General features: G+C 41.3%; 1 protein-coding gene across 1 annotated transcript in view; it reads right to left on the minus strand.

Annotated features, from left to right (window-relative positions):
* Positions 1 to 13,006, minus strand: part of TTLL5 (tubulin tyrosine ligase like 5) — a 142,605-nt gene that overhangs the window by 95,169 nt on the left and 34,430 nt on the right. The window contains exons 13-17 of the mRNA XM_059819381.1: positions 9,125 to 9,206; positions 7,715 to 7,776; positions 6,869 to 6,960; positions 3,294 to 3,335; positions 144 to 257 (exon numbers count right to left, since the gene is read on the minus strand). Coding sequence (XP_059675364.1) covers positions 144 to 257; positions 3,294 to 3,335; positions 6,869 to 6,960; positions 7,715 to 7,776; positions 9,125 to 9,206 — 392 coding nt within the window. The remainder of the gene's footprint in view (positions 1 to 143; positions 258 to 3,293; positions 3,336 to 6,868; positions 6,961 to 7,714; positions 7,777 to 9,124; positions 9,207 to 13,006) is intronic.

Here is a 13,006-nt window from a genome sequence, read left to right on the forward strand (position 1 = left end):
CAGTAAAACTCAGCAGTTCTGTTTCAAAAATTATACTTCTGTCGTATTTTTCATATACATGCACTTGCTCTTTGCTGAGCAAATAACCCCACATAATGCATGAAAGCCAAGGTAAATAAAAAAATATTTAACAGCCTACTTACCTCCTCCATGGAGAGACCTAGCACAGAGCTGCCTTGCCTTCCTGTTGTTTTTTCCCTGCCTGAGGGCATCGGGTTTTTAATTTCAGCATCACTGGCAGACAGAGGACGGGTACGCTGTAAAGACAGTATGAATCCAGATTTTTTTCCTTTTCCTCTCTCAACTTACTTAAAAAAAAGTTACATTCAAATTCCAGGACCCCATTCCCAGCAGAATCTACACTCCAGAGTACTACAGCCAGAATTCACAATTCTACACTCCAGCTGTTGAAGAGCCCACACCCCAGCAGGCACTAAGTGCGAGTATTCACAGCAGGACTCACGATTCAGGCATCAGTGCCAGTATTTATATACATGCCCTGGCCCCTTCCAGAAAAACATTAGACATACCCAAAAGCACCAAAGCCAGGATTTCATACAGGGAACAATCCTCACACAAGGGGCACTAGAGACAGCATTCACACTCACAGGCCCCAAATACACTTGGATGCACACTTCAATGGTACCAGAACCATGATTCTCTGTTCCAGTTGTGTTGCCACACTGGAAGAACAGAACTGTAATTCACTGATGAGATAAAGTTGCACAAAAAAAGTGAAAAATTCAGTTCACCACCTGTTATTCTTTTGTTACTATACCACTAGATCTCAACTTGCTACTTCTTGCACTTAACTAACAGATCTTGTATATGTACATAGATACATCATACAAATTTGCATACGTATGCAAATTTAAAAAAAATAAGATAAATAATTTGCAGACAGTCTCTCCAAGCTCATTCTTAACCTGATGGGCAGTCCTGACCAATACTAACAAACGACAGGAATTCAAAGTGTCTTCAAATTAGCAGGATTATAAAAATCTTAAAATCCCAGCAAGACTGAAATCTTTGAACATGTTCTCTACATTTCAGCTGGTCTTAGGCCCAGTTCAGATAAACTACCTCTGTAAAAATAGTGTGAGAAGAGTCTAGCTAAGAAGGTCTTATACAAAATTCAAATTTTCTTTTAGCACTACATTGAGCAAAGAATGCAGAGAGCCTTCTTAATCTAGAAAGAAGATAAAAACATGACAGAAACCTTAAACTGGAGAAGCCCAGGGGAATATCCCACACTGCTCAGATACAAATAAAACTCATGGCAAGATCAAGTTATATCTTTATGTGTAAGGATTATTGGAATTGAATTCCATTCTCTGTTTCATTAGAAATTGCAAGCACCTATTCAGAATCTCCAGATGAAGCAATTGCAAAAGCAACAGGCGTTGCAGTAGAATGGGTTACACTGCAGTGACTGGCATAGAAAGATCCAAAGAGAAAACAGACATAGCAGGTGTCAGCTGAAACATTGTTAAGCCTAATGAAACCTGATTAAATAAACAAGAGAAAAATGAGACAATCTGGACAAGAAGATAGGAGACACAAGCATTTGCAAAAGAAATAAAAATGTCAGTAGTCAAAGATGTTTGCTTGATGCTGTAGACAGCATTAAGTTGAAAGGCTTTTAGTCTTTCTTCCTAAGCCTTCCTCCATTTCAAAAGCACAGCTCAACAACTTTGCTTAATAACTTCCTCTAAAATGTCCTGCTAGGTAATCCTCTCAAAAACCATTTCCTGACACTACCATAACAATCATCATGCGATAACTGCTGCTCAAAGAGAATATTACAGCAAATTTTTCATCCTATCAGGTGATCTCCTTTACTAAGGAAATACATCAATGAAACCATCTCCATTGTCCTGAGACAATGGAGATGGTTTCATTGATTACAAACAGAAAATGTACACCTATGTACTGGCAGCTCTGACTACTACCTAAAAACAAACTACACTACCGTTAAAATGCTAGAGAAAAACTTTAACTTTACTGAGCTTCCTGCACAAACACTTTTTTCAGTGTTTCACTGCAGAATTCTCTCTGGCTGTAGGACAGAAATGTCTCCAGCTTCACAAAGATCTTGTTTCCTCTTCAACCCAGCTTATCTTTAAAAGAATAGATAAATCCAACCACTTTGTTTTATCTCCAAATTTTGCAAGCATCTCTAGTTCCCACATCATGATTCTAATTATACTAAGCACTGACAGCAGTTGGCACAAAGATCCTTCCTATTCTCTATGAAACCTCATTATTCAATGAGATTTTTTTCTCTTATCCTCAGCTAAACTTACACAGAATGACAAACAGCAGCGCATAGAATGAACTAGGTTCTCAAGATGATTCCATCTGTCCTGCCTTCCTTCCTGCTGGGAAACCTCAAAAAAAATGAGAATCGTCGCTATTACGTTCGTACATGACGCCCAGCAGCAAAATAATGCCTACCGTGCCCCAACACATCCAGGTGCTTGGAATTGTAAACTAACATTGATTTGTCCATATGGCTTGCAAGGAGGGTGCCAAATATGATATTTAGGAAGGTGGATCAGTCTGACTTATGCTAACGATAGTTCTACATTTTTGCATTGCCTTTAATAAATCCTTCTTATCTCTGTATCTATTTTGACCCATTTCATTCTCAAATTTTTGCAGTTTCCTTCAGATGACTGTCTCACAGAAAATAATTGCTTCGCTTAAGGGGCCACCTGAATTTTGTCAATACAGATTCACCTGTGCTATGCTTTTCATTCAGATTTATTCCATCCCCTGTAGTATACAAGACAAAAATTCTTCCTCTTCCCTTTTGGTGTGACACTCCTATTTGCTGCTGCTTTCACCAGCTCTTCATTTTTACACTTCCTTTTCAATGACCTACCAAATCCAGAACACTGTGCTGCCTCTGTCTTCATCATTTGATGACCAGAGTGACAACTTTATCTTTAAACATCTATACCTGATTTCTTTAAAATGCAATTCAGAAATACTTGTAAGCTTAAAAACTTTGAGGGATTTGACCCAGCTGTCCTTGAGTCTCAGCACACCTCACCTACTCTTTTTTTAAGCTGCTAGAACAGATGTAAGTGTTTTTCCAGCCTTTGCTCTTGCCACATGGAAACGTATGCCAATACCTATCCATCTCCTCTTTTCTTGTTGTCTTGCCTCACCCCCAGGCTACTTAGCAGCAAAATATATTTTGGGACTAATTGCACCAAAAGTATTGCACACGGTAACGTTTGAAATTGCGTCCCTTATATTGGTGAAAGGAGCTGAAGGGTACTTACCAATCTAGTGTTTGCTGTTCGTGACTGCGCAGACACAGGACGCTGCAAGAGACACGCAAAGAGAATAAAAACTTTGTGTTCTCCAAGACACTATCATCCCTGCCCAAGTTGCAGAGGAGTGGTGAGTACCCTAAAGCAAAAGGGTATAACTGAAGTCCAGAGATATAGCTAACAGCTTCCATCATCTCAGTTAAGGTCTTCTTCATATGCTTCACAAATGTATTCTGTCCCTATTCCAAATGCAGCACTAATCCTAACCTCAGATGTGCGCAGCTGTGCAGAATGCATCTGGTCATACACATAATTTTCAAAACCACACAGACAAGAGCTCTGCAGAATGGATGAACGAACTCAACTCTCATGACCAAAATTTATATATTGGTAAGATAAGAGTTACCCAGAGGAAAATACTTAATAGTTATGTATTAAGGAGAAACAGATGCTGTCAAGTAGAATTGTTCATAGAACAGAGGGGGTAAAAAAAAAAAAAGTAAGAATACTGAAACTCCAGAAGCCATTTCATTTAAATATCTCAGAAATACTCCAGTTCTTGCAGAGGAAGAATTTAACATGCTATTTAACATTCCAAAACAGGTGTAGAAACATCAGCAGAATGTCACGAAGTACCCTGTATTACTTATCCAGTGTATTGGGTTTGCAGTAGCCAGGGCAGGGGGGGGGCTACAGGGGCGGCTTCTGTGAAAAGGTGCTAGAAGCTTCCCCTATGTCTGATAGAGCCAATGCCAGCTCACTCCAAGACAGACCCACCACTGGCCAAGGCCGAGTCAATCAGTGACAGTAGTAGCACCTCTGGGATAACATATTTAAGAAAGGGGAAAAAAACCCCAAACCTGCGCAACAGCAGTGGAGAGAGGAGTGAGAATATGTGAGAGAAACCCCTCTGCAGACACCAAAGGCAGTGAAGAAGGAGGGGAAGGAGGTGGTTCAGGCACCAGAGCAGAGATTCACCTGCAGGCTGTGGTGCAGACCATGGTGAGGCAGGCTGTCCCCCTGCAGCCCATGGAGGTTAATGGTGGAGCAGATACCCACCTGCAGCCCGTGAGGGACCCCACACTGGAGCAGGTGGATGCGCCTGAAGAAGGCTGTGACCCCATGGGAGGCCTGTGCTGGAGGAGGCTCCTGGTAGGACCTGTGGCCCTGTGGAAAGTGGAGCCCACGCTGGAGCAGGTTTGCTGGCAGGACTTGTGACCCCACGGGGGACCCATGCTGGAGCAGTTAGTGAAGAACTGCAGCCTGTGGGAAGGACTCACATTGGAGAAGTTCGTGGAGGACTGTCTCCTGTGGGAGGGACCCCACGCTGGAGCAGGGGAAGATTGTGAGGAGTCCTCCCCCTGAGTAAGGGAGAAGCGGCAGAAACAACATGTGATGAACTGACCGCAACCTGCATTCCCCGTCCCCCTGTGCTGCTCAGGGGGAAGAGGTAGAGAACATCGGGACCGAAGTTAAGCCCAAGAAGAAGGGAGGGATGGGGAGAGGGTGTTTTAAGATTTAGTTTTTATTTCTCATTATCCTACTCTAATTTGACTGTTAATAAATTATTTTTTTTTTTCCCCCCAAGTCAAGTCTGTTTTGCCCATGACGGTAATTGCTGAGGGATCTCTTCCTGTCCTTATCTCGAGCCATGAGCCTTTCATTATATTTTCTCTCCCCTGTCCACCTGAGGAGGGGAGTGATAGAGTGGCTTTGGTGGGCACCTAGCATCCAGCCAGGGTCAACCCACCACATCTGGCATCAGGCCTACAAGCAAAACCAGTTTAATAACAGGGATAGTAGGTTCAAAAGAAAACTATTATCACAGGAGCTTAGATTTTTCTTGCCTTCAGTGGTATTCAGGCTGCCTTCCTCCTCCTCAATGCCCAAGAGGAACAAATGGTGTAAGAAAGGATTCTCAAGAGACTTATCTGTCATTTCTACCTGTAGTACTGCCAAGTTTCTCTCTACAGTTGGTCTACACAAAACAGGTTGAGGTCCCTTTACTGCTTACGATTAATTGAAAGAGCTCCAACCCAAATGAACAATAAGTTACACAGAAAGCAGCTAAATTGTTCATTTCCCTAAAGGGAGAAATGCTCAGAGTCAAACCAAAGAAATTGCACAAGGAACTTGCAGTCCAGCCTGGTGAAACTCAGAAAACAGAAGTTGCCATAACTATCTCATGTCCAAGAACATTGGCATCAGCATTTCTTTCCCAAGAAGCAACTCTTACAATGATTAAAGATGGCCTATGTGGACAATCAAAACTTAAGACATCATGAAGGAGTTAAGAAAAACAAAAGTAGTTCAAAGTACCCTTTGCAACTGAGAATGGGAACAGAAGTATCAAAGAACCAATGATGTGAGATAAAATGCATTCAGCAAAGAGCAGGCCAAAACATTCTTGAACCATGCAAAGATCTATACACCTTTTTAGCCATGCGATTTCCATTTAGGTACTTAAAAAAAAAACATGCTATAAAACTTTATCACTGGATTAGAAATCTGTTCCTGGTAAACATCAGTAAGGGGGACACCTGTCCCGAAAGGTAAGTTAATCCCATCTCATAACCATGGCTCTGTCATATGAATCTTTGCACATTTCAACTGGCCAGGCCTTCCTTGCAGCTATTTGTGTTTTTTTAAGCAAAATAAATCTGTAAGTTAAAGCCTCCTTAAAATTCAGTGCTTCCCAACAGCTCAATTACAAAGAGCATCTTTATGGTCAGAGGGATCTGTATGAAACCCCATCTATTAAATTGGCCTTAGAAGCTTTGGACTCAGACACGTGTCCTATAGATACTCAAATTTCACCTTACCAGCTATTGACCTCTCTCCCAGTGACTCAAGACTCCAAGTTTTACAAGAAGCAAAATATTGCAATTTCTGTGAGTTTTCCCTATACCAAAATGGACAGTGTATTGGTACTCTGTCACTGAACAAAAACTACTTTTCATTTCATAACTGGACTTGAGCTACACAGCATGTCCCTCACAGGAGCATATGCATCAGCTGCAGCGAGTGTCAGGATACACCGTTTGCCTATTTGCCTGAGAAGGAATGCATTTGAAAGCCCAAGTGACATTAGGGGATTTCCCTGCCTTTTGTGAGTGCTCCACTTCCACAGATATTTATGGAATCCATCTCGTAGCCAAAAAGAGATAGAGGACAACTGCCCTTCAGCTTTACAGTGCTAAGAAAGCACTATCTCAGCAGAAAAGGTAATGGATAGTCACAGTAAGCCACAAGAGGCCTCAGTCCAAGGATCCATGGGAAAGGAAGCGAGATTCCAGGAGAGAATGGGAAAGAAGCCTTAAATTTCAAATGCAAAAAGCTCTTTCTGACCAGAAGGTCTCGGAGACATTCATAAAGCTCTAGGGTTCTGGAAGCTTGTTGCCTTCAACAAAACAAAAGTGGCGGAACAGCCCGTAGCTCAGGTGCATCCCCTGAGTCTCTTCTGTAGTTACGCTAGAAATCCAGATAACCTTACTCACTCACTGTCTCTCTCACCTGTGAGCCAAATTCAATGAGAATGACTTTCCTGCTATCCTTCTCAGCTCTGGCTTGTTGAAGTCACTTACCTGTAGCTTCTGGTAGTGATTTCTCCTGACAGATTCAGATGAATGATAAATGGCCCGGCTTGACCGCTGGCCTGGATCTTGGCACACGAAGCCTATGGGCATCAGGAGCCACATGAGAACTTTAAGACAGGCAAACCCTGAAATATAAACCTAGCATTCCTGTTAATGATCTCAGTCTATATATGACCTTCCTGTCCCTGCCCAAGCACCAAAAAGGATACTTTTCTTTTTTATATCTTGCTTTGTTTAATCCCAAACTGTACATTGTGTTACATTTTTTGAATAAAACTGGAACTTGCTTCAAAACCAAGTACTTAAATCTATAACATGGGTTAGTGAATAGCAGCACAGAGATAGGCTCCATTTCTTAAATAGCTGAGCAGACTACCTGATGACAATACTGCCTCTTTTAATGTTATGGGTAAGTCAAGTAACTGAACCAAGATGTACTAGGGATGCCTAAAAGGTGCTATGCACTAGAAAGTCATGCAGCTTTTACAACCATGACTCCACTTCTAACATAGCCTAACCAGAACCTACACATTCAACCTAAAAATAAAATAAAAAAAAAATGCATGAGGGCTAAACTGAAGTCACCTGCTAAAGAGAAAGAGCAGTGTCTTCAAATACCAAACTAGGGACTTTTAATACCACCTAAGCATCACAAACAGCCAGATAATTCTGAAGCTGAAATGTCCACATATAACTTCCCAGTGCTAACTACAGTTGCTCTCCTTAACTAGACTTCCCCTCTATTATACTCATCTAATAACCTGCAGCTCATAAACCTACTTTTTACTGGTTTTAAATGAGGGAAATATTGAAGGAGCTTTTTGTTACACTCACCTACAAGAGTGAACATATCTGAGAGCATGCTAGCTTTGATCTTCAGGTCCAAAGGAGCATCACTATCCCCACATGAAACAGAGGACAATAGGAATTATTTGTCTGGCATTAAATGAGAGGAATGCATCAATATCCAAGATATCTTCCAATATAGTTTCTTTTTATTGGTCCTTAACACAGACATAATCAACATGGGAGGAAAACTAGGTGATTTTCACACACATAGGTAAAGACAAGCAGCAACAGATTAAATTGTTTGTTTATCCCTTTTCACAGCTTTAGACTTCTAATGTAGCAATATACAGCCTTGTTTTAGCTCTGCTTGGCTAGAAACATTTTTTTTGAATGTATCAATGCTATATTTCATGGAGTAGATAGAGGTTGCTGTCATAGAATTCTTAAAAACCACAATTACCTATGCCTCTTCCACATAAAATCAGATGGGTTAGTTCTAATGGATGGGAACAAATGATTAGGGAAAAACTAGGAAGAAAGAAAATGGCAATCATAACAAGGCAGAGCAAAGGATGCAGATGTGAGTTAGAGTTTTAAGTAGTAAAGAATGCAAATAACTCAGTGTGTATGTATATGAGCACAAACCACCAAACCAGGAAATTAAATGTTGTGGAAACATTCTAGTTGCACCAGAAAACAAAGTAGGTACTGTGGAAGCTAGGGTTATGAACAGTGTGTGAAAAAAATTCTATGCAGGATAAAAAAGGAATTAAAAAAAACACAAGAGGAAAGTCAGATATGGCTATTCCAGGAACGTATTACTTAAGGCTTACTTATACCATCATAACTGAAATACTATTCACAGTACTACAAAAGCGTATTGTGCATCTGTGCTCCTGTAAAGTTAAACAGTAGTCCAGAAAACACACATAGTTGGAGATCTACAAAAATAAATCCTCAAGTTTCATTAGAGTATGAGGGTCAGCATAAGGGCCAAGACAACACTCACTCTTCAGATTCAGCTAGAGAGACTACCAGATCAAAAATTTGAGTCCAAGCATACATCTACATACTCAAGTCAAGCACAATGCCTGAACTCTGCTTGGACTCCAAAATCTTAACATTTCTACTCAGTCAAGCAGACTGAAACCCCACGCAATAGTCTGGAGAGTTTCAAAATTCGTCTATGATGAGAGATTATGAAGTGTTAACAGCGATGGCAGACTGTGGAGGAGAAATTATTAAAAAGAAAATGGAATCCCAACCGGGTTCTTTCAAAACCTATTGCTGCAATATTGTTTTTGCAAAGGGAAAAGCAAAGGAGTATCCTCTCTGTCAACTCTTAGCAGTGGAACAAATACTCTGTAGGCATCATGAAATCATGCCCTCCTAGGACCACAAGTTAACCATCTCTAGCAACAGTCCCAGCCTCATATTAAACTGGGAATCACTTACCAGGCCAATGATGGGGACAGGTTCACTTCCAACAGCCAGGGCTTGAGAGTGTCATCAATAAGGACATCAAAACCATACAGCTCTGAAAACACAGCAGACACTGTAAGTTTACCTTACTGCACCTTTAAACATTAAGGTAAGGTCCAACATTAGTCTCTATCAGGTCATTTCTATCTATATCATTTATGTTAGAACCAGTGAACTCTATAGGGCTGAACAAATAATGACATTCTACAAGTGGGAAACTTCACTTCCTCAGAATCAAGATTAAATATATTCTGTTTGTGGGGGAAGAAGGAAGCAGAAAATGAGTCTTAGGAAAGTATTATATAGAAAAATAAACTCTGCTCTCCACAAACTGCAGTTCATGCAGAAATCTACTACTTGTTTTCACATAGAATTGACACAAGCACAGCAGGTCCAATCTATTTCTTCTGTTGGACCCTGGAAACAACAGAACTTCATTCTCCTTTTCACTTTTTAATTCCTATATTCATTGTTCCAGTCAGCTATAGGAAATCTTACTTCTTTCAAGCATCAGCTTCTTTTCAGTTATTTCTGTATGTTTTTCTGCAATATCTCCACGGGAGTACAAGAGTCTTCTCCTCAGCAGCTCCATCTACATGGACAACCTCCCATAACTCTTGATCTTATTTACAGCTTGCCACTTTGCAGCAAACCACTGTAGAAATATTTTTTCCTTAGTTTCTAAAACATTCATAACCTATTACATCTGCTAGATGTGTTCTGCTCTACACAGGTCAGATTGAAGCCAGCTTCCCATTCCAAGACTGATTTTACTATTTCACTCTATACACACATTCTCTCTAGTTTGGAAAGAGTTGCAAGAAGGATGCTACACAAAGACGACAGTAAATCAGAAGCTGGCGTTAATGCAATTCCCTCTTCCAGCATTAAGAAATACAGTTAATGATCATCAGGGCAACTTAAGACACATTTTTTCAAAACACCACAGAACAGGGTATTGGCAGAGAAGAAGGATTTCCATGGAATTAACCAGTTCCCTAGTGCCCAGAGTGAAAGCAAGAGAAATTCTTCGCCATGCTGTTTTCCTTGAATTCTGTCCTTGGCCTTTTGTCGCCTGCCTGACGTTGATGCTGGCTCCAGCAGCTGGACTGCTTGACAAGATCTTCCTATGCAGACAGCTGTGCGAGAGCTCATGTAGCTTATAATGTGAAGTTAATGAGCTGTGGGGGGGACTTGGAAGGGGAGGAAATGGCAGCAGAGTAAGTATTGCCTGCTCACTTTTCTAGACTGTGTAGCCAGACATTGAGTGGGAAGCAAAACAGCAGAGAGTTAAGGAGTTGGTTCACTCCAAAGAAATGAGGCTGAATCTACATTTGGCTCTCTTGCTCCCCAGATGGGAAAGGCTGCAGTAGAGGGAAAAGGAGGAGGTGGGGATTATAAGTGTAAACACTAGCAAAGCATTTCAACCAGGAGAAACTTCTGATGGTTTTAATACATTATTTCAAAATACAGTCTCAGGTTTGGTGAAGACCTGTGACTCTTAATGGCATAGTATAGTCCAGTGGACAGGCAGCTCATGACCGAGGCAGAGAAGCAATGAGGGGGCCTGTGGCAGCTGCTGGTCTGCAACCTCCCAACCCCAGCCAGGAAGCAGAGCATTTTGTTTTGACTAGCTGCTGTTTCTTTTGCTGCTGGCCATTCCCTCCCTCCGCCCCTCAAAGGGCCTTTGCTAGTATTTTGGATCCTCTGACTTTGTCCTCTTCTCCCACACTCTTCTCCTTTCCAAACCACTTGCTCTTTAAACCCCCCTCTTTCCCACCCAGTTACTCACTTACTCCATCCACTTTTACAAATACATATGGGAAACCTTTTGACCTTAGCTAGCCCTGACCATGCTTCTGGTGCTTTATACTCCTTTCCCTTGTGTCTGCCTGTTTTTATCAGGACAGCAAGCTCTTCGGGGTATCCCTGTTGACTCAATTCCATTGTTAAACGCAGACATCTAATGCCATCTGCAATGCCTTAGGGTCTCCTAGGAAGACTCCACTGCTGCTTCATAATGCTCCAAGTTTCATGTATTCTAAGTCATACATACAACCCCTAGACAGGTGTCTCTGCTACCTCAGGGCATCAGGAGTTACGCAATATCCATGTTCTGGCAACAGAATCAAACCTCACAGCTTAGCACAAAGGGGTTCTCAAGTCTGCCTGGAATACTAGGGCACAAACAGAAGATAAATTACCTGTGGTTTCAACTATCCTAGAAATATCTCCTTGGCCCTCTTCCACATTTGGAAAATGCACTATCTAGATTAAACACAGCAGAAGTATCCTTTTTACTGTGAAACTCCACTATCATTTGTAAAAATAAATACACAGGAAGCACAAAGATGTATAGTCACATGAGCATAGCAAGATCAGAAGTATATCCTCTACAATTATGAACTTCAGCAAGACTGCCATTTTCCTCTGTAGAGAGAGTAAAGAAAACAGAATGACTGAAAGAGAAACACATGCCTCAGGCAGTGACAAGGGTAGGTTTATGACAACCCACCTTGCACCACTGTTGTTATTAAAGGAAGAATAGAAGAAACTAAGATATCATGTTTCCACAATGCCTTCCCTTGCTCCCCTCCTCTTGCTACTACAATCCACAAAAAACATGCCTCACCCCTGCAGTTTGCAAAAGAGATTGGAATTATATCAGGAGGTACCAGCTGTTGCCAAGACTCAGCAGGAACAGCCTGCCTCTCCCCTCTGACCCCCACAGAGAAGTCACTGCTGACCGAGCTTCCCAATCCTCCCAAGAGAAGGGTTAGCTTCAGACTAAAGTCTAACAGCAACAGTTCAGCCAGAGATTATTTTTGCCAATGTCATTATTTAAGACTAAGAGGAAGGCTAGAAACCTAGTCTCAAGCTTTTTGGTTCTGGTAAACTACCACGTAGTCCAAGTTTGGCTTATAATCCTGTCAAAGATTGCACTGGCACTCCCTTTGAGCAAATATCCCCAAAGAATTTGCTGTTCTCTGTAAGTCTAGAAACTAAGTCACAAGTGTTAGCCTGGTAGTGCAAGCAATGTTTTCATGATTTTGCATAGAATGAATAAGCTCAATTCCTAGAGGGTTGCTGAAATTCTGGTCTTTGTTTTCAGCTTATTCCCTGAGGAAAAAGAAGAAGCTTTACTGCAAAGTACATATTCTGCAATTGAATGGAGGCAACCTGAGGTTATGAAGGGACACATATACACTGAAAAAAAGCTGCATAGTATGCAACTCTCCTGCTTTTGCAATAAAAACCGATCATCTCATTTTAAGCAGGAGCATATTTACAGACATTCCTAATGCAAGGAACTACACCTGTGTCACTGAAATTCAAGTCTTCCCTTTTTGCTTCCTACTCTTTCTGTGCTCTACATAAAGGTATCCTGCAGACCATGCTTATAGACAACATGTATCAAGGAGCTTCAGTTAGAAAAGTTAACTGTGCTACAATTTCATCCAAAGCAGCAACCAGTCAGTGCGAAGGAAAAAAACTTTTAAGAGTATAGTGATGGACATACTGCTTTGTTGAACATCTTGCCAAACGTGAGGCTTCAGAGACTTCATAGTATTTCATAAATGAACTCCATCACTTTATCTCATGATGGTACAGCACCTGCTTCAACTCTGGTAAAGCATATCTTAACAGCTATAGGGACATGACATGAACAAATCTACATTTTGAGGGCTATCACAGTCAGGTCCCAAATCATTCCTGCTGCTCTACAAAAGGCCAGCATAACAGTTTAGGCTTTGATAAGCAAAAGGCCACAATGTGTCATATCAAGTAAGAACAGAAGCCTCTACTCTGGACACCAAAGGCTTTTGGGAAAGTTCTGGTGCTGTAGTCTTGTGT

This window comes from Gavia stellata, chromosome 7, assembly GCF_030936135.1.
Source record: "Gavia stellata isolate bGavSte3 chromosome 7, bGavSte3.hap2, whole genome shotgun sequence".
Taxonomy (NCBI): domain Eukaryota; kingdom Metazoa; phylum Chordata; class Aves; order Gaviiformes; family Gaviidae; genus Gavia; species Gavia stellata.